The following is a 22,754-nucleotide window of genomic DNA, read 5'->3' as shown; positions in this document are numbered from 1 at the left end:
TGCCAGGCACCCAGGTGCGAGCTCACCTAGTTGTAGTTCTGACAGATGAGCAAGGCTGCCGTGATAGTGAGGTAGAGAAAAAAATCCTGTCTTTCCTACCCCTCGCTGGAGTCACATCTTACTGCCTGGAGAGTCACATCTAAGGGGGTACAGCCAGAAGCTATCTCCCCTTTTAAAAGCTCATCAGTTCTTCCAACTCAGCAGCCAATGAGGGGACATTTAAGCATTTCAAATTGCAAAGCCCTTTAACTCATAAGACAGCTCCAGAGTCTCCATGTAAATGAATTAGAACCAGGCAGGAAATATCTGCACATACTCTGAGGGCTAGCTTAGATAAGCTCATCAACTCATATAAGTAAATATACCATATATACAAGGTAAATACAAGGCAATAGAGGCACTAACAGCTAGGGAGCTTAGGAAGGCCTCATGTAAAAGACAGCCCCTGAGCTGAGTTTTGAATGAAGGTAAGGATGCTAAAAAATCATCGATCTAGAGATGGAAGGGAACAGCCAAGCAGCCTTGACTTACCCAAGTCGCATAGGCATTAAGCAGGATCCGAACCCAGGACTTCTGACCCCAAAGTTTTGGCTCTTTCCACCGGACCACACTGTCAATTACTGACTTATCTGAAATGGACAGAAGAGGAATGGGAGATGACACAATCACAGATAAATATTCAAGCTGGATAATTCGTTCACCTCCTGGATAATCCAGTGTTTGCTGTATTGTGGTTTAAGGCCAGAGCAACTTTTGACTTCAGTTCCTGTTTGAAGTGATGTCACAGAGGACACATAGCAATGGGTGGGCCTCCCACCCTGACATAACTTTGCCAAGGTCCACTTCCCTAGGGCGGGGACCCAGAGGAGAGGTTTCTAAACCATGCTTCCAGTCTGAGGTTTATTTTTTTTTTTCAGAATCAACATCACACTTTGACTTTTTCTTTCCCATGATTTAAAAGAGAGAGAAAGAGAAGCAAATCATGGAGAAGGAGACAGTACACAGACAACATCGACTCATCCCAGGGGTTTCACCCGCTGTCGCGGCCCCTGGACTTCACAAAGTGGTCACTGAAGCATCTGAACTTCAGAGGAGCAAGAGTGTGGGGGGATTTCCCCCCACGAGAGAACCTGTGACTCCCATTGAGAAGCTGCTACAGGAATTTGGTGAGAGAGGGCCCTGGGGCCTGAGACTTGCTTCAGGGAGAAGACTTTGGGGCCCTGATGCTCTAAGGATAAATGTTGCAAAGAAAGCTGGTTTGTAACTGTGTTTAAGGCCTTGTGTTACAGATGCTAGTTTGGGGTGGGTGATGGGGGAAGAAAACATGCAAATGGAAAAATAGACACTTTGTGGGGGTAGAAGTAGGCCCCATCAGAGGATCTCTGATTTAGATCTTGGTAACTTAGAGATAGATCATCAAATCCCCCGCCATGATGTTACCGATGAGGAAAATAAACCCCACTTCATTTAGGTGAAGTTAAGGGACTTGCCCAAGGACACACCAAGCCTGCTTTTGGCTTGGTTGTCCCATACTACTGCCAGCTGTTATTCTGAAGGAACCAAGAAGAAAAAAATGATAGTATTTAGCAAAGATGCTTTACTGTCTCCAGATACCCAAAAGTATCTTTGACTTATAAGCAACAAATTGGGAGCTTATGCCACTGAAGGTAGGACCACGACTTCTGCTTCTCAAAAGATGCTACAATTGAGCAATGCATGATTTTTCCATTTGGTTCTGGCTTGTAATTTCACTTGAAATAAGTACAGTTTTTAGACTTTAAAATGGACTGATCTTTACTTTCAAGACCCGAGGTTTGTATTATCAACTGGAAATCTTTTCAAAGGAACTAGATGATAACATTTTATCAAGGAGTATTTGTACACAAGTCCCTATGCAGATATGTTTATACACACCTATATGTATGCAGTATATATTTATATGTAAAACTATCTAGGCAATAGATAAGCATACATATACATGCATATGTAACATTTAAAACTATCTGGATATACATGTATCATATATGTATTTTATATATATAGGTATATATGTGTATATGTAACTATATATGTCTTTACATATTATACACTGTATCTGGTATTTTAGTGAATTTTGAGGCCTTCCTGCCTTTTCCCTTCCACCTAAAAATTTCAGAGCATATTCAAATTTAAGGGTCCATAAACTTGCAGAGAAAGAGAGGTGTAGAGATTCCTAATTAAGTGAATTGTCTGCCAGAGTTGCATTGTGAATTAATGGTATTTAGGCCCAGAATCCCTTCTTTCACCTGCCCAGAACCCCTGATTAGCTCTGGGATATTGAATTGCTGGGACAATCCCATAAGTGATTTTTAATAAGGAGTTAAAAATAAAATTGGGGTAAACGGGAGCTATTGCTTGGACATTTCAAACTGGGGATGAAATTGAATGAGGAGAATTTAAATTTTTAATCTGTATTTGAGAATCTAACTTAGACAAATTTTATCAAGTCTACTACCGCATAAAAAAGGAAGTACGTATGAGCTAGGAGATGTTAACTTAGAACAGTAGTTCTTATAGCATTGGTGTTTGTTTTAATTAGAATCATAGATTTGGAGCCTAAAAGGATCTCAGAAGCAATCTGGCCCAACTCTTTTATTTTACAGGAGAGAAAACTGAGGTCTAGAGTGGTAAAGAGGCTTTCCATAGATAGTAAACACCAGAATCAGGATCTGAACCCAGACCCTGTGAATCCAGAGCCAGGAATCTTTCCATTATCCTACATTCTTATAGTCAGTTAAGTGGTGCCATAAATAGAGTACTGGGCTTGGCGTCTGGAAGATCTAAATTCAAATCCAGTCTCAGACACTTAATAGCTGTGACAAATCACTTAACATTTGTCCACCTCGGTTTCCTTATCTCTAAAATGGGGATAATAGCACCTATCTCCTAGGATAGGTTGTGAGGATCAAATGAGATAATCATTGTACATAATTCCCATTGTGCCTGGCCACAGTAGGCACTTAATGAATGCGAGAGTTTCTTCCCTTCCTGGTTACATATACAGTTCAACTTCCCACCCACACTAGGATCATGGTTTCTCCAGTTTTCTTAAGAGGCCTTGTGAAAATTCTAACAGTAAATTTGCTTTAATCCACTCAAACTTTTAAAAAATATACCACATATAGGATAGTTCACTCTCTGCAGAATCACTGTTATGGTTGACTCAAAAGGTGATGGAAGGACAAAAGATTGAAAAGATATCCAGGAAACATGTGATCAGAAAAGAAACTGGGCTGATCACAAAATGAGACTGAGAGGGAGGGAGGGACAGCTGAGGTGCAGCAGAGGTACCCACAAAATGCTGAAATACTAAAAGAATATTCTCCATTGCTTTGAGTCAGTCCTTTATGGGGACATGGATAAGATTCACAGAGGCTTAGATGGGTTATGATCTGAATTTGGGGGGGGGATGCCCACTGACTTTCAGGTGTGCCTTGAAAGGAAGGGGAGAACTGGAAATGTCATTAAAAGCAAGCAATGATAGGGAATCATGGCTCTTGAAAAGGTTAGCGATCGCTGTAGTGTGTAGGGAGCAAGCCTGAATTAATCTCTCTTACCTTGTTCTCTAAGATACACTCAGATATTGACTGGATAACAAAAGATATAATCAAAATAGCCTAAGAAGTGCTGAAGGTATTTCCAAAAGAATGGCATTATTAAGGCATCTCTAGGAAGTAAATGCTTCAAAATCATTGAATCATATCTTCCTCCCAGGGGCAAAACTGTATTTAGTAGCATCTTAGCAATAGGATTCAGCCCAGTATCTTGTCTCTAAGGGAAATGATGAGAGCAGCTTGGGTCAACACGATTGCTCTAATCTGTTTGGCACCAGAAAGCAGAGACAGGAGCTATGGGTAGATATTGCAGAGGAGGAATTAGACTTAATATAACACTGAGAGTTGTCCCAAAGTGGAAGCAGTCTGGCTTAGTAAGTAGGGAGTTCCCTGGAACAGGAGGCATTCAAGAAAAGGCTGAAAGGGCTGAAGATTTTATAGAAAGGATGCCTGGACCAGATGAAGAGGTCAAGGAAGATCTGGGTTTGAATCTCAGCTCTGCCACCTATTTCCTGTGTGATCTTGGGCAAATCCCTTCATTCCTCTTTGGCCTTAGTTTTCTTCATCTGTAAAATGGGAGGGGTGGAGAAACCCTTCCAGCTCTAAGGCTTATGATCTCTTCCAGGTTTAAGATGCCTCCGAAGAAGGCTTATTGGTTTAGTCTTTGTCTAAAGACAAAAACATTATCTTCATCCTTGTCTGAGAAAAAAGAGTCAGAGGGAGGAGACAAGAGTGTCAGAGGTCCTCTCTGTTGCTTCTCACTCTGCCATCCCTCAGTAGTGATGGGTCATATGGAAATAAAAAGAAAACCAGTATCCCTTAATTTGTAGGGAAGCATGTTAGAAGAGAAGGCATTTCGGTGAAGGTTCTCCATCTTCACGATTCCTTTTGCCCTTGTCTTAGCAGAGCCAGCCCCCCATGATTCTTTGGTGTCCCCTCACCCCCTGTAGCCTGGTCCATAGATAATTTTTGAAATTGGGATGAAAAGGGCTTGAATTGGGGGCAGAGTCCCTGTGTTTATACCCCAGCTCTGCCAAATATTAGCTGGATGACTCTGGATAAGTCTCTAGGCTTCAGTTGACTCATCTGCAAAATGAGAGGGCTTGATGAACTTTCTAAGGGGCTTTCCAGCTTTTCATCTGTGAGCCTGTGATCTGAGGGAGGTACGCACCTTTTAGCAAATACCATTTCCACTAGGGGTTTAGCTTTAGTGAAAAGAGTTCCTTGTCTGCACAGATGGCTCAAAGGAACTAATCAGGCTTCCACAAATTTCATTAAATTAAAAAAAAATCTCATAGAACAGATGCCCAGAGAAATTCCTGTCTTTGTTAACAGGCTTTCTATTCATCCAAAACATTGCCTTGGTTTGGTATGTCTTTTTATCCTGGAATCAGGGTGAGGGAGCAAGGATGCAGCAGTTAGCCTAGGTAATCCTGGACAATAAAAGATATAAATGACTTGTTTATGTGTCCTGTGCTCCCCCAACCCAGGAGAACAGAAATACCTCAAGGGTTCATTTTTGGGTTTGTATGTGCAGAGCTGAGGACAGTGTTTTGCATGTAGTAGGCACTTAACAATCTGTTCATGTTTGCATATATTCATGAATTAATAGTGAATAAAATGAGAGGGTAGAACCACATAGGGATGGAGGACTCAGGTGCAGCAACATCAGAAGGCATTAATACAAGAAAGGATGTAACTAGGATTTTTTTTGCACCTGCTGCAAACTTTGCCAAGGACAAATAGCGTGTAAGGCACCGCAGTTGAAGGAATCATTGGGGAAGATGAGGGGAGGGGAGAACTTGGGGTGGACAGAGATTCTAAGACACTAAAATGCTACCACTGGTGAGGTTGCCCATTTGCTCAAAGAAAGCAGGCCGCCTTGTATTTTCTATTTTGATTCATTATTCTTTCTTTTTTGAGGTAATTGGAATTAAGTGACTTGCCCAGGGTCACACAGCTAGTAAGTGTCTGAGGCTGGATTTGAACTCAGGTTCACCCTGACTTTAGGGCTGGTTCTCTATTACACTGTGCCACCTAACTGCCCCTCGATTCATTATTCTTGGAAACTGAGGTTTTTTTCTTCACACTTATGAGGGAAGGGGACAAACTTTTATTATAATTGTGATAATCATAATCGCTGGGATGTACATAGCACCTACTTTGTGACAGGTACTCTGCTAAGCACTTTACGAATATTACTTCAGTGATACAACAACCCTGGGATTTTCCTATTTATTTTTTAGTTGAGGAAACTGAGGCAGAGATAAAATGGTTTGCCTAGGCTCACACAGGAAGTGACCAGATTTAAACTCCGGACTTTCTGACTCCAGGCTCAGTGCCACCATGGTGCCACCTCTTGGTATCCAAGAAGCCTGATTATTGAGGAAAGAAGTGGGGGAAGTGGTTTAGACTACTAACTAGTACTTGTAACTAATTGTTACTTACTAATTGTTACTAATCCTTGTAACAGACAAATAGACAAACAGATAAAAAAAACCCTCCAAAATATAATGTTAGAGCTTGACATGAACCTTAGGGACCATCTAATGCATTTTATAGAAGATACTGAAACTCTATAAAGGGGACATGATTTGCCCAAAGTCGTTGAAGATGGCTCATTCAATTAATGGAATTTGAGGCTTAGATGAGGTATGGTGTTCAAATCTCATAAAGTCAAACTATTAGATCAGGGACAGACCTAAGAGACCTCCTAAATAAGAAATAAAGCTAAATAAGAAATGAGGAAGAGAATGGCCTCTTTACCTAGTCAAACAAAATTGATCTGGGAGGGGAAGACCCTGAGGGTTTCTGGAAGGTCTCCTACTGCAACCTGGGCCTTCTCCAATTGTCTTGATCTATATCTCACCACTGGACTCAGATGGCTCCAAAGGAGAAAGTGAGGCTGATGTCTTTGCATGGCCCTGCCTCACTTAAATCCAACTCACTTGCATCACCTCCCTGATGTCATGGTCCTCTTTGAGAGCAAAGGATGAACAGCAACAAGAGATCTTGTTCTACTCCCTCATTTTTTAGGGGAGGAAATAGCTCCCAAGTTTATATCAGAGCAGAGATTAGAGGCCAGATTCCTGGTTCAAAGTTTCCCCCCTCAGTTTGATGAAATGTATGGAGGTAGACTCTTTCACAGCAGTAGCACCTGCTCTCTTATTTAACATTTACATCTCATTTTCGGATGAGGAAACTGAGGCTGAGACAAGTCAAATATTTTCTCCAGCATCTCATAGCTATTAAGTAGATGGTGTAGAATTTGAACTCTGGTCTTCCTGTCCATAACTCCAGGGCTGTACTCATTATGCCACCCAGCTGCCTGGGCAAGCAGCTCATCAGGGGCCTTGGAAGCTCTCAGGCCTCTTGGCATGTCCTGGCCCCAAGCTCTTATTTGCCCTACTGAAAAGCCAAGTAGGGCAAAATTTCAGGGCAAAGAAAAGGTCTTGTAAGTTATTACAGGGGATGGGGCTAGGGAGAAAGGAATGTTCTTTCAGTAGAGGCTGAGGTGCTATTTCTGTAGCCTGACTTTGCCCTTCCTGAGAATCCTCCATTTCTGCCATAAAGGAGGGAGGTTGCTTCCCAGCCCAGGGCAGGCACCCAAAAGGCCCAGCAATTGTACTGTCCCCTCTCTCCAAGAAGAATATACTGATTAGGCAGCCTTGAAGGACCACTGCTGTTTGTACTAAGGGAACTAGTTGCCAGGGGTCAGGGCCAGGATTTCTTCCCAACCCCCAGATCAAGCCAGCTAGCCCTGGCTTGCTGCTGCTTCTACCCACCTCACACAAGAACCCCTCCCCCAATCCCCACATATACATATACCCTAAGATGAAATGGAGCTAGAGTCAAGCCTGTTCCCACCTCCCACATAACCAATCTCCCACCTGCCACCTTCCTTAGAGCAATCAGAGGCCCTGGGTTAAAATTCTGGCTTTGCTGCCTTCTGAAATTTTGGAGAAGTCACTTCCCCTTCTAAATCTAAGTTTGCTCTTCTGTAAAATAAGGCTGAAGCTTAAATACTTTGGCCACATAAGGAGGAGATGGACTCATTAGAAAAGACCCTGATGCTGGGAAAGAGTGAAAGCAAAATGAGAAGGGGGGATGGCAGAGGATGAGAGGGATAGTATCATGGAAACCATGAACATGAACTTGGACAGACTTTGAGAGATAGTGGAGGATAGAAGAGTCTGGTGTGCTGTGGTCTGTGAGGTCACAGAGTCAGGCAGGACTGAGTAACAACAAAAATGAGGGGAATGAGACTGTTCTCTAAGGTTGCTTCCAGTTCCAAGGCTATGACGCTATGTATTAGGTGCAGGTAACTTTACAGAATCTACGCTGAATGGGGTTGGAGGGTTGGAGATGATGCAAGACTCTGGAGGATAACGTAAGCTAACAAAACAGCAATGATGCTTGAAGGCTGGCTCTTGAAAACACTGAAAAACTGTAGGAAATGAATAATAAAAATAAGCATGGCTGCAAAATTTCAAAAGGTGTGGAAAGAAGCTGAACTGTTCAAATTCAAATGATTTGCTTCTTTAGTAATTAGTAATGAACGATTATTTAGAACCTTTTAGCACATGCCTGGTGCTCCATAGTACCAAGAACTACAACTACTCATTACAATTTCACAGGTTCTAAGCAGGGGTGCTGTGAGGCCCAAATGATATAATAGATGTAAAACACTTTGCAAACCTTAAAACACTATATAAATGCTAGTTATTATTATTATTATGAATTATCCTTCAGTCACTAAGCCTCCAGTCTGGTAATGACTTCATTCACTGAACCTTCTACTGTACTCCTGCTGAACCTAAACTATATTTTTAGAGTGATACAGGTGTATGCCTGTTAAATTAAGAACAGGGTAGGCAGATGGGAGTGGGAGTGGGAGGCAGCAGGCACACACTTTTCAGTTTAACATGCATTATTTACACTTTCTTAAGTTCTGGATGATCAGCAAAACAATAAGTCAAGCTCTGATTTTGAAGCCTGTTTGTGAGGTGGAAATGCTCATGTTGAAAATTTAAAGATTGGCTTTGTAATCCAATTAGAGCTGATTCCAGCCCACCCCTGGTTTTAAATCTCTACTGAACAGGAGCAAATATCTCTTTGCAGATTATTTGGTTCAGAAGCTGAGTTTGGGATAGTCAAAAATGAGACTCTCTCTGACTCTAGGCTTTATGTTCTTCTAGCCCCATTGCATATTTATATTTAATAGAATCAAGAACATTACTGACAGGCAATATTTTTCTTAGAAGGTGAAGATTTGGAAAAAGAATCAAAAGGTGAAGCTGAGGATATTAGCTGGTAAGTGAACAATTCATTTTCCTCCAATTTAACTAAAGGGACGAGAGAAATGATTATTTCTCTCTTGTATTTAATAACGAATTATTGTATTGGGACCAAGGTTTTTCCCCTTTTCTACTTGCTCAGAAATCAACCAGTGTGGGAAATCTTTCTCAAAGATTTATCCAGGCCAATGTCTAATCAGACAGTAAAAGAAATTCCAAGTTTGTGCTAATGGGAGGATTCCTACTCATTGTGTTTTCTCAAACAGGTCTGGGAAAATGTTGATTCTCTCTTTTGTGATATGGAAATTGATAAGCCTCTTGGACCAAGATTTGGGTGATTCAAGTCATGTACCCCAAGACCCTCATTGTATTATAGTCCAGCCTCTCATTGTTAATATTCATTTCTCATTAATTGTTAACCAATCAGAGTTGATTGCCACCCTCAGGAACACCTATTCTTCCAAGAGCATATAAACTGTGAGCCCACCACCATGAGGGATGTTCGGTCTAAAAGACAGACAAATGAGCATCCTTTTATTAAAAAAAAACACCTGGCATCATTAATAAAATGATTAAATTACCCATAAATTATGTCTCTTGAGCTTTTTAAATGCCACAGGGACATACTGGATTGTAAGCTCGCAGAGGACAGGGACCACATCTTGATGCACAGCTTATTCTCAATACATCTGTTGTTGAATGATGATTATTCATTCATTCAGCAATCATTTATAGACTGTCTGATATGTGAGGAGGATGGAAATCCTTACCCTCATGGTACTTACAGTTTAGGGAAAGAGGCATCATGTTACATGATACATGGGTTAGAGAGTTTTGCAACAAAAATACCAGGGAAGGTCTAGGGTAATTAACCCAATCAGAAGAATCAAGAAACTTTTCACGGAGGAGATGGGCAGTTAAGTTGGGTTTTCATAACCAAGTAGTTTTAGTGCTAGAAGTGACCTTAAAGATAACTTAGTCCAGTCTCCTCATTTAAAGAAGAGGAAACTGAGATCCAAAGATGGGGAGTGAGTAGTTGAATATCATACAAGTAATATAAGTGGCAGAGCTGGAATTCAACTTGGGTCCTCCTAGGCCAAATCCAATGGTCTTTCTTCTTTACCATGCTACCTCTCTGAAAAGAATAAGTAAGAATTTGAAGGTCAAAAGAGGAATTAGAAGGAATTTGCTAGTAATTGAAGTGGGGGTGGGACATGTGGGGAGAAATAGTTGGACTCAAGTAAGTATGTCAAGACCTAGATCTGGGACCCTAAAGAACCATATATTTTATCTAAATTGAAGACATTTGAGTAATTTGAAGATCATATTTACTGTTTGAGAATGCTGTGGAAACAACTACTGTGGAGATAAGATTTTAGAAAAAGGAGTTGTTATGGAAATTAGTTTTATCCTAGTTTTCCTCTTTTCTCTATATCCACTGTGCCTGCTCTATAATAAATACCCAGCAAGTAATTTCATTTACATTCTCTAGTTGGCTAATAGCCAAAAGGCTTTAGAATTTCAGGTACGGATCATTTGCCTGTCAGGCTGTTCCATGTAGTAAACATTTGGACATATCTTTCATTTTAAAAAAAAAAACATTTTTAAATGTTATTAGTATCTTTTCTTTTAATATTATCTTCATTTCCAAATATATCCATCTATCTGCCCCTACCTAGAAAGCCATCATTTATAACAAAGCATGAAACAGAAAGAGAAAAAAAAGCAGAAACCAAGCACACGTCAGCTGAGTCTGGAACATTTGCAATCCAACTTTCACAGCCACAATCCCATCCCTGCCCCTCCGCCACACCTCTGCAAAGAAGAGAAGGGAGATGCATTTTCTCATCTCTCCCTCAGGCTAAGCTTGCACATTATAATTATTCAATTTGAGCTTTGGTTGTTTTCCTGGTTCTTTCTATTTACATTTTGTTGTCACTGCAGTATATTGTTTTCCTGGTTCTTCTCACTCTACTTTGCATCAATTCATGTAAGTCTTCCCTTGCCTCTCTAGTACATATTTTTTCACCTGAAAAAAAGACATCATCTTAGGGAATAAAAGGTTTACTTTGACTCTTCCATTGTTCTGATGTATAGGGAGACAAAATTGTTGTGAATGAATAACAGGGAGTGTCAGGAGAAGGGAGAACCTAGGCAAGGAAGGAATCACTAACTGTCTTCTTTCATCCTTGATTTATGAGCAAAGCACAAACAAGATCCATTCATTACTTCATTATAAGGAATAAATTAGAACAGAATAAAATCTATATCCCCAGGGCCTCATTTAGGGGATATTTTTGGGAATCCCCATGATGTAATTGGTCTAGGGTGCTAGACCTGGTGAGAATGTGTCCCATCAATACTCTTTACTATCTTAGAGAATTACTTGGGGACATCGAGCAGCTAAGTGACTTGCCCAGGGTTACATAGGTAGAAGATGTTAGAGACAAGTATTGAACCCCAGGTCTTCCAGACTTTGAGGCTCAATGCTTATATATACACACATGCACACACACACACACACACACACACACACACACGTGTGTGTTTGTGTGTACTTGTATGTATATATGTACATACATGCGTGGATACATGTGTGTACACATGCACACACACATATAAACACACACATATATATGTATACAAAGTGTCAATATTAATCTCAGGAGCTTAGAAGTGAATCCATCCTTGCCATTTCCCTCCTCAAAATCATCTACTTTACCATGCTTAGAATTTTCCAGATTCTATTTTCCAAGTCTCATGAACCATCATTTACTAGGCAGTGTAAGCAAATAATGGGAAATCCTTACTTGTTCATGAAAGGCTCATTTAGACCATGCATCAAAGAAGTCCTATGAATTAAGAGTCCAGAGGTGAACCCAGAGACATAACTAGAAATTCCTATCATGCTCCTTATGAGTTCTGTGGAGCTGCTCTCCACTTTCTGTGCAAATTAATTGAAGGAATTCTCCTTCCTCCTCCTGCCAAGACCATTTGCCCCCATTTGCCAAAATTCTAGTTAGATAATGTGAGGAGGTGAAAGGAGATCAGGGTGAAAATAAGAATACCAAATCTCTGCCTCTCATGGGGCTTGAGGATGGGCAGGATTTCAACAAAGGATCAAGGTGAAGGCCAAGAAGACTTTGGATACCTGTGATGATCCTCACAATACTCAGTACTAACTGTTTATAAAGTGCTTATTATGCGCTAAGCACTAGAAATGCAAAGAAAGGTAAAAATCAGTCCCTCTTCTCAAGGAGCTCATGTTCTAATGGAGGAGACAACATATACAGAGCAGATGGAAGGTAATTTTAGAAGGAAGGCAGTACAGGTAAAGGCATCTAGGTGGCACAGTGGATAGAGTGCTGGGCCTGGAGTCAGGAAGACACATCTTCTTGAGTTCAAATCTGGCCTCAGACACTTACTGGCTGTGTGACCCTGGGCAGTTTCCTCAGTTTCCTCATCTGTAAAATGAGTTGGAAAAGGAAATGGAAAACCACTCTAGTATCTTTACTATGAAAACCCCAAATGGAATTACAAAGAGTTGGACATGACTGAAAAATAGAGTAAGAGAAGAGGAATGAAGTGTAAGAAGATTGGAAAGGTTGAAAGGAGTCAGGTTGTAAAGTTCTTTAAATGCCAAACAGATTTTATATATAATCCTGGAGGTAATAGGGAGCCACTGAAATTTATTGAGTAAGGGTGGAGGAAGGAAAGGACATGATCAGGCCTGCATTTTAGGAAAATCACTTTGGTAGCTGAGAGGAAGATGTTTTGGAGAAGGGAGATATTTGAAGCAGAGAGACAATTAGGAGGCTATGTTAATAGCCATATTGGTGGCAGAATGAGTGGAAAAGAGGGGGCTTATATAAGAAATGATGTGAAGATAGAAATAGAAAGACTTGGCAATGGCTTATATATGTGAAGTGATTGAAAAAAAAGGATGACACTGTTAAAATTTTTTTTTATCTGGGTGACTAGGAAGATGGTGGTGCCCTCAACAGTAATGGGAAAAGGGAGAGTAGAACCAAAATGGCGGAGTAGGAGGAAGCAAGGCAGCTGAACTGTGGCTTCCAAATAGATCTATGAAATGCACTAGAGTGCATCCTGAGGGAGAAATCCAGAAGAGGTCATGGCAGTTCCTTGTCCCACCCAGATGGGCGTAGGAGATAAAGAGTTGTGCAAACACTGGGAAGAGATTTGGGGCATGAGCTCCTTGGCATCAGGAGCACTCTAATGTCCAGGGAGAGGCTCTGCATACCATTACAAAAAGGAGTTCCCAGATCCAAGTGCACTGAGACAGGGATTGGTGCTTAACTGGCAGCTTAGTCACCCACTCCTCAGTTCTAGGTTTCGGATTCAGAACGAAGTAAGAATAACATAGTACTACACAGAGCAGTGCTGCTGCCTTCCTCAGGTAGTGAGGCCTGGGCCTATGGAGAGAGGAAGAAATTCAGAAGCCAGAACAGCAGCAGTAGCAACAGCCAATATCTCAGACCCCAAGCTCAGAGCAAGATATCACTTCCAGCATCTGAAACAGGAAACCAAAACCACAGGGGAGCCTACAATTCCACCACTTTGAACCAGCAGAGTTTTTCATATGGCTTATAGGGCTGAGTCCAGAAGAACTCTATGCTTACACAGACCCAAACCCAGGTCAGGAATGTACAGAGCTCAGACAAGAGGGAAGCAATCAGGTTGTCACTTGGATCAGACTCCTTTGGGAGAACTGAAAGATTTTAAGTCCTCTGATTGTCCAAGAGATCATAGGCTAACACAACACTCAATACCCTAAGAAAGCAGCAACAGGACCTTCCCCCAGAAATGCATAGAGCCCAACTTGAACATCAGGTCCAAAGTCAGAAAGTAGGCTGGAAGAATGGGCAAACAAACCAAAAAAAAGCTTTTTTTAAAAAAAGTAGCTCGTAAGTGAGCTATTAAGGTGGTAGGAACTCTCTCAAGACACAAACTCAGAAGAGAATGACTCTTAAAACATCTACAGGCTTTGCCTCAGAGAAAAATATAGCTTGGGCACAAACTCAACTAGAATTCCTAAAAGAGATAAAGCAAGAATTAAAAATATTTTTTTACAAATGAAATGAGGGGAAAACGGAAAAGGAATGGATCTATGGAAGGAATAATTAGAAAGAGAACTAGCAGTCTGGCAAAAGTTACAAAACTTTGCCCAAGCAACAAACTCACAGAAAATTAGAATGGACCAAAGAGGCTCCAATGACTTCATGAGGCAACAGGAAATATTAAAACAAAGTAAAAAGTCTGAAAAACTGGAAGAAAATGTGAAGTATCTTATAGCAAAAACAATTGACCTGGAAAACAGATCAAGGACAAAAAATTTAAGAATCATTGGACTATCTGAATATCACAATCAAAATAAGAGTAAACATCCAATTTTAGGAAATCTGAAAAGAAATTTGCCTTGATCTCTTAGAAACAGAGGTCAAAATGGAAATAGAAAGGATCCACCAGTCACCCCAAACAACTCTAAAATGAAAACTCCTCTGAACATCAAAGCCAAAATCCAGTTCCGGGTCAAAAGCAGCCAGAAAGAAAGAATTGAAGTACTGAGGAACCAGTCAGGATCACACACAATCACACCAGTATAAAGTAGTAAAGACCTTGGAATACAATATTCCAGAAGCAAAGGATATAGGCTTACATCTAAGAATAACTTACCCATCAAAATTGAGTGTACAACTGGGGAGGGGCGGGAGCAAACTAGAGAGGAAAAGGAGGAAATGGACCTTTAGTGAAATAGAGATTTCCAAGGATTCTTGACAAAAAGACCAGAGCTGTAAGGAAACTTTGATACAGGAGTAAAACTCTAATACAGGAGTGAAAAGAAATATAAAAAAGTAAACATGAATGAACAACGATAAAAGACTAAACAAAGATGAATTACTTACATTCAAATATGGGGAAGATGACACATGTCCCCTTTGAGCCCCATCATCATCAGGGTTCATAAGAGTCCAATCAGATAAGACCAATTAGACAAACCCATAGGAGGAGTTCATTATGTCTTGATTATCTTAAGAAAAGAATGGAAAGAGAGGGGAAGAGTAAACACTACCCAGTAAAACACTGGTGAGGCAGGAAGGAAAAGGAAGATTAGGGAAAATTATCTCATATTTGAGATATGGATGCACAAGTAGACATCTATGCAAACAAGGAAGGCACTGGCAGAAAGTGGCTAACAATTAAACCTCACTCTCTTCTGAACCGGGCAAAAGAAGGAAGAATATACACAGAAACACATGCAGAGTTAGGTTTTTAAAAAATCCATTTCACTCAATAGAAAGATAAGATGGAAAGGGTAGAAGGGAGGAAGGAGAATTAGAAGGAGGATAGATTAAGAGGGGAATAACTCTTAGGCAAAGCAAACTGAAGATTTACAGAAATATTTATAGCTCTTTTGGAAGTGGCAAAGGATGAGAATCTGAGGGAGTAGGCATAAATTAGGGAATGGCTGAACAAGTTGTGGTACATAAATATGATGAAATACTATTGTGTTGAACTTTAATCAGCGTAATGGCCAACCAGCCTTCCAGAGGACTAATGAGGAAACATCCGACCCATTTCTTGATAGAGACGTGAGGGACTTAGAATGCTAAAAGAGACGATTTTTGTTGAAATTAGTTTTGATTGATTGTATATGTTTGTAATGGGTTTTGATTTTCTTGTGTTCTCAATAGTTGGGGTTGGTGGGGAGGAGTAAGAAGGTAGATTTTAGCTGATTAAAACAAAATATTGTTTTTAAATGAGAATAGTGAAATTTGTCTTAGGTTAAGGTTTAGAGGAAAGATAATGAGTTCTTTCTTGGACATGTTGACTTTAAAATGCAGAGAAGACATCCAGTTCAAGATGTCCAAAAGGCAGTAGGTGATGTTAGATAAACTCAAGAGAGAGGTTAGAGCTGGATAGATTGGAGAATCATCTGTATGGGGATGATAATTGATCTCATAATAGCTGATAAGATTACCAAGCCAGATAATATAAAGGAGAAAAGAAGAGGTCCTAAGATAGACCTTTGGGGGCCACCCATGGTTAGTGAAGAACTAGCAAAAGCGAATAAAGAGTGGTTAGACATATAGTAAACAACAATGTCACAGAAATCTAGGAAGGAGAGAGTTTTCAGAAGGAGAAGGTGATCAACAGTGTCAAAATTTACAGAGGAGTCAAGAAGGAGAAAGATTGAGAAAAGGCTATTAGATTTGGCAATTCAAAGATCATTGATGATCTTGGAGAGAGCAGTTTCACTTGAATGATGAGACTGGAAGCCAGACTGCTCAGGATTTAGAATCCAGTGAGAGGAGAGGAAGTGGATTTGTTGATTGTAGATGGCTTTCTCAAATTTGGCAATGCGGAAGAGAGAGGATGATAGCTGAGAGTTTTTTTTTTTTTAAGGATGGAGGGGGAGACATTGTCATTGTAGGCAGCAGGAAATAAGTTAGTAGATAGGGAGAGACTGAAGATTAGAAAGAATAGAGGGATGGAGAAAGCCAGAAAGGGAAAGAGCCACTTCTTCCTAAGAAGCAGAAATGAAGAAGGAGAAAGTGGGAGAAGTGTGATGTGAGATGAGGAAGGGGGAAGAAGGGGAACTTTTAACAAACAGCTTCAATTTTTCTTTAGTGAAGAATGTGATGAGGTCCTCTGATAAGAGGTGTGGTGGGTGGACTGCCATGAGAAGCTTAAGGACAGACTAAAAGGTTTGGAATAGCAGCTGTGATGAGTGTCAGGGACGACAGGTTATGGGAATGTAGAAGGATGGATGGCTACAGTGAAGGCCCAGTTGGATTATGTAATATACATTTGTAAATGTGAGAAATGACAAGCAGGATGATTTCAGAAAAACCTGGAAAGACTTACATGAGCTGATGTATAGTGAAGTGAACAGAACCAGGAGACTATTGTACAGAATAAGAGCAATATTGTATGATGAAGAACTGTTAATTTCTTAGCTATTCTCAGTGATACAATGTTCCAAGACAATCTAAAAAGACTAATGACGAAATGTACTATCCACCTCCAGAAAAAGAATGACATTTGAAAACAGACTGAAGCATGCTATTTTTCACTTTCTTTCATTCTTTTCTTTTTATTCGAGTCGTATTGTACAAAATGACTAATATGGAAGTGTTTTAAATGATTGCATATGTATAACCCGTATCTGACTGCTTACCATCTCAGGGAGGAAGGAGGGGAGGAGAGAAGGAGGAAGGGGTAGAATTTGGAACTCAAAACTTTTTTAAAAATCATTTTAGGAGCAGCTAGGTGGGATAGTGGATAGAGCACTTGCCCTGGAGTCAGGAAGACCTGAGTTCAAATCTGGCCTCAGACACATAAAACTTACTAGCTGTGTGACTGTGGGCAAGTCACTTAACCCCAATTGCCTCACCAAAAAAAAAAATGTTTAACATGTAATTGGTGAAGGGGGTAAGATATATTAAATCAGAAAAAAATAAAACTGTAAATTTGACCCAGTTAGCACTTTCTGAAGCTCTGTTCAACAGCAAATGAATAGGAGTGAAGCCAGAAAATAGCATAAAGTAGAGAATGGTGCAGTGGATAGTGTACTGGGCTTGGAATCAGGGAGACTCATCTTCTTGGGCTTAAATCCAACCTTAGACATGAGCAGTGTGATCCTGGGCAAGTCACTTAACTGTATTTGTCTCAGTTTTCTCATCTATAAAATGAGTTGGGGAAGGAAATGGCAAACCCCTCCAGTATCTTTGCCAAGAAAACCCCAAATGGAGTCACAGAGAGTCTGACAAGACTGAAATGATTCCATAAGATGCTATTACTATACCTATTTTCCAGATAAGGAGAGTGAGTCTAAGAGAGATTAAGTGATTTGGTCAGGGTAGTACAGCTAGTAAATTTCTGAAGCAGGACTGGAATGTCAGTCTTCCTCATTCCAAGTCCAATACTATCCACTTCACCATACTGTCTTTCAGGGGAGGCCTTCTTTAGACAGGCCACTTTAGACATCCTCAGATCTGATCTTAGCTTACTACTGCCTAGCTGAGACACTATTACTACCCAGCCAATAAATAATAGGCTGATAATAAATAATAATCTGATCATTATGATGGGTGGGGAAGTGGCCACAAGCCATTTCCCCCCATTTTGCTCTTGTTCTTGGACACTGAGCAAATTGGAGGCAAGGAAAGTGTATTCCTTCCAACTGAAATGAAATACCAAAAATACCATCACACAGCCAACCTAAACTCATGGATTCACATTGCTTCATTTGGAATCCATTGTTATTGAATGGGCTATCTGGTGCCTTATTCAATCACAAATCAAAACTGAGACTGTATTGGTCAGAAAAATTAGCTACTAGCCTTGCATTGTGCACCATGACCTATTGAGAACAGTAATGATAGCTAGCACTTATAGCCTAAGAGGCAGTCACTATGCTAAGTGCCTTACAAATATTACATTTGATCCTCATAATGACCCTGGAAAGTAAATACTATTATTATCCTCATTTTACAGTTGAAGAAACTTACACAAATAAAAGTTAAATGACTTGCTCAGGATTATACAGCTAGTAAATAGCTGAAGTGGAGTTCAAACTCAGGTCTATCCTAACTCCAGGCTCAGTATTCTACCCATTGTATTACTTAGCTACCTCAAAGTCAGAAGAAAATTCCTTCTACAAAGGGGAAATTAGGACCATAAGTCTCGTCTACCTGTAAAGAGATTTTTCATCCAACCAAAGCTTTCTTGTCAGTAAGTGCCTCTACCTATTCCAGAAAAATCAGTCAAGGAAAGTCATCCCTATCAGGAATAGGAAGCAAAATGAATTTCTTGGTAGTCATTGTGCTCCCAAGCACCATTGAATGATCCATCACTTATGCTTCTCTTCTCCTTTAGCCAGATGATTCTAGAGGATGAAAAGGATGACCAGGATCAGGGTGACCTAAAAAGAGTGGACCAGGACAAAGACAAGGACAAAGACAAAGAAAAAGATAAAGAAAAAGAAAGAGTGGAGCAAGGAAGTGAAAAGAAGAAGGAAAAGAAGCAAATTAACACAAGCCAGCATGAAGAAAAGAGAGATACAGAGAAAGAAAACTGTGTTCTTGAACGAAATACTACACAGGCCGTGGTCAGGCAGTATTCAATTGAGAATGAAATAATTTTCGCATCTAGGGTTAGCATTCTAGTCTCATGTATAGGTAATGACTCTTCTTTCTATTTATAGGGAAAGGAACTAGAATCATTAAAGCTGGATGGCCTTCTGGAGACCGAGACAAATCTTGCCGTGAGTACCTTGGGGTACCGGTATGCACTTTGGGTTGTCCACCTTTTGGCACTCATACTGATGGTATAGGACCTGCTCATCTCTTCTTCCAGTCTTATGTGTCTCAAAAATGTCTTTTCTTTTTCTTTTCATACATGTTATATAGTTGGTAATATCCTTTTTTTGTAAGTTATACTCTACCTGCCAAATCTCTTCTTCCAATCATATTTTTTCAATTAATTAATTAATTGATTGATTTTTAGTTTTCAACATTCACTTCCACAAGATTTTGAGTTCCAAATTTTCTGCCTATCTCTCCCCTCCCCACACCCCATGATGGTGTGCATTCTGATTACCCTTCCTCCAATCCGCCTTTTCTTCTATCATCCCTCCCCCTTCTCTTATCCCCTTCTCCTTCTATTGCCCTGTACACCATTGCCTGTGTATCTTATTTCATAGTTGCATGTAAAAAAAAATTTAACATTCGTTTTTAAAACTTGGAGTTCCAAATTCTCTCCCTTCCAACCTCCCCACTCACCCTCATTGAGAAGAAAAGCAATTCGATGTAGGTTATACATATATATTTATGCCAAACACTGCCATGATAGTCATGTTGTGAAAGACTATTTCCTTCCATCCTATCCCACCCCTTTTATTCTATTCTCTCATTTGACCCTGTCCCTCTTCAAAAGTGTTTACTTCTGATTACCCCCTCCCTTCTATCACTCCTCCCTCTCTTATCCCATCTCCCCCTACTTTCCTGTAGTGTAAGACAGATTTCCATACCCAATTGAGTGAGTATGTTATTCCCTCCTTAAGCCAAATCCAATGAGAATAAAGTTCACTCATTTCCTCTCACCTCCCCCCTCTTCTCCTCCATTATAAAAGCTTTTTATTGCCTCTTTGATGTGAGATAATTTATTCCATTCTACCTCTCCCTTTCTCCTTCTCCCAGTACATTCCTCTCTCAGTAGTCTTAATTTTAGTTTTTAGACATCATCCCTTCATATTCAACTCATACACACACACACACACACACACACACACACACACACATACATTCCCTCCAACTACCCTAATAATGAGAAAAGTCTTATGAGTTACAAATATCATCCTTCCATGTAGGAATGTAAACAGTTCAACTTTAATAAGACCCTTATGAGTTTACCTTTTCATGCTTCTCTTGAGTCTTGTATTTGAAAGTCAAATTTTCTATTTAGCTCTAGCTTCTCAAGAATGCATTAAATTCCTTTATCATATTGAATGACAATTTTTTCCCTCTCATAGCCTGTACTGAGTTTTGTTGGGTAGGTGATTCTTGGTTTTATTCCCAGCTCCTTTGTCCTCAGGAATATCATATTCCAAGCCCTCTGATTCCTTAAGGTAGAAGCTGCTAAATCTTGTGTTATCTTGATTGCATTTCCACAATACTTGAATTGTTAATCTCTGGCTGCTTGCAATATTTTCTCCTTGACCTGGGAACTCTGAAATTTGGCTGTAATATTCCTGGGAGTTATCCTTTTGGGATCTCTTTCAGGAGGTGATTCTTCTAGTCATATTTATCTTCAATTATGTCTTTCCTGCCAATTTTTATATATATTATAATTGGTAACATACCCTACTTTAATCTTCCACCATTAATCTTTCCATTTATTTCAAGATTGTTTAGATATTATGATATGTTCCATGATCACCTATTGTATCACATTACAAGGTGATTGATTAGGTGATTAGGTTCTTGAAGAGGACCAGGAGATCATTGAAAAGACCTATGCAAATGTAATCTAGCCCAATATCAGCCTCGTTAGCCCAACTCTAAAATGGATGGACTAATCCAATAGTCTACTCATTCAGTTGTATGTCATAGTTTAGGCAATACATGTTTTTTGTCCACTTTTCACCTTGTAGTGCAATGAAGGAAGGTCTTGGCTACTTAACTAGCTGTATCCCCTTGGAGCCATTTAACATTTCTGGGTTTGTTTCCTCCTCTATAAAATGAGAGATTTGGACTAGATGACCTCTGAGATCCCTTCCAGTTCTAAATCCTATTATCTGATGACCCTGAGTCATTCTCATTTTAATAGGAGAAGCAAAATGAGGAGCATTGTCTGAGAATAAGTTCAGGGCACAATAAGCTATTTCATCATGAAGAACTGGAACAAACCCTTCCACCTAGACAGGACCTTAGTGCTAAGTTCTTTGCTTACATGTGATGTCACAATCCCTACTGAAATCAGAAAACTAGAGGGATCTGTGTATGTTCCTGCATGAGGTGTGATATGGACTTTGGTTTAGACCACTGAGTCATTTATAAAGTATCTAACATTACCTTGTGAGGATTTGCAAGGCAGTTTTGAAACAGGGCAACCCTCTGTTCTTTATTCTTAAGTGATGTAGTAGGAGATAGAGATAGAGAGGGGGAAGTATTTTATCACAACCTCTAGAAAGGCCAACCTTATGAAAAGGCAAATGGTATGATATAAGAACTTCTAGGAAGAACCTAGGAATGACCCAAAATGTTTTCCCCCTAACCTGCAATGGTGATCCAGACTCTACCATCATAAAGTCATTTCTTTGAGCCTATAAATGGCACTCATTAGAGTAACTCATTAGAGATTATCAGTCATTAGCTCTTCACTTCCCAAATCTTTTCCCTCTGGGAGGGAACATGGCCCTACAGGAATAGCCATAGGGTCAATAGGTTTGGATAGGGGAGGGGGAAGAGTTGTTGTCCAATCATTTCAGTTGTATCCAACTCTTCATGACCCCATTTGAGGTTTTGTTGGCAAAGATATGAGACAAATGAAAAACCTGAGAGACAGAGTTTTGGGTAATTAACAATAAACTTATTAATTAGGCTACCTGGCAATCAATAAACTGATGGACAGTGATTTCTCTTCATAACCAAAGATCCCCAGTGGAGATCCCAAGGGCCTTAAATACCTTTTTGAAAGGGAATGCCCCTCACAAGTGACAAATCAATCCTGATTGGTGGACATTTAATGAGGAGGTGGGCTAGAAGTCCTTAGCTCCTCCTGCTGAGAATGTGGCTTGACCATGACACTGTGCAGCCTCCAACAATCTGGACAAGGGAATCTCTCTTTATCCAGACCTCTGTGGGTTGGTTTTCTCCTTCATGAGCTGGGTCACCTTAAAGTCTACTGGAGGGATAGAAGGACATGGGCTCGTTTCCCCAGGGTAAGGACTCCCTCAATCTGAATTCTGTTTGTACTCTAAACAGAAATTAAGTCTCCCATTTGGATGGGGAACTGCCCAAGATTGATGAGCATGTTTCCTTGAAGGCTAGGGGCAATCTCCTCAATCAGTCATGTCCTTCAGAGACTGACTTTAACAAGAGCTGGGCCTTAATGAGGAAATAGAAGGAGAAAAGCCTGGATTATGAATTAATAACTAGGTATTAATAAAAATTGTATAATAGTAATTTATCTCAGATACTGGAGTGGTTTGCCATTTCATTTTCTAGCTCATTTTACAGATGAGGAAACTGATGCAAACAGGGTAAAGTGACTTGCCCCAGGTTGCACAAATAGTACATGTCTGAGACTGGTCTTCCTAACTCCAGGCCTAGCATTCTAT

The 22,754-nt window shown here is 40.1% G+C and overlaps 1 protein-coding gene across 6 annotated transcripts in view; it reads left to right on the top strand.

The window, feature by feature from the left end:
* The first annotated feature begins 810 nt into the window (after positions 1-810).
* The window catches only part of CUNH13orf46 (chromosome unknown C13orf46 homolog), a 41,621-nt gene continuing 19,677 nt past the window's right edge, over positions 811-22,754 (top strand). For all 6 annotated transcript variants that reach the window (XM_078147347.1, XM_078147345.1, XM_078147346.1 and 3 more), the window contains exons 1-4: positions 811-1,166; positions 8,855-8,906; positions 18,791-19,022; positions 19,119-19,178. In XM_078147347.1, the coding sequence (XP_078003473.1) occupies positions 983-1,166; positions 8,855-8,906; positions 18,791-19,022; positions 19,119-19,178 (528 nt within the window). In that variant the 5' untranslated portion in view covers positions 811-982. The remainder of the gene's footprint in view (positions 1,167-8,854; positions 8,907-18,790; positions 19,023-19,118; positions 19,179-22,754) is intronic.

Source organism: Phascolarctos cinereus, unplaced genomic scaffold (genome assembly GCF_003287225.1).
Source record: "Phascolarctos cinereus isolate Bilbo 61053 unplaced genomic scaffold, phaCin_HiC Scaffold_7;HRSCAF=346, whole genome shotgun sequence".
Lineage (NCBI taxonomy): Eukaryota > Metazoa > Chordata > Mammalia > Diprotodontia > Phascolarctidae > Phascolarctos > Phascolarctos cinereus.
The sequence above is the reverse complement of the archived record's forward strand: the minus strand, read 5'-3'. Positions and strand labels throughout refer to the sequence as shown.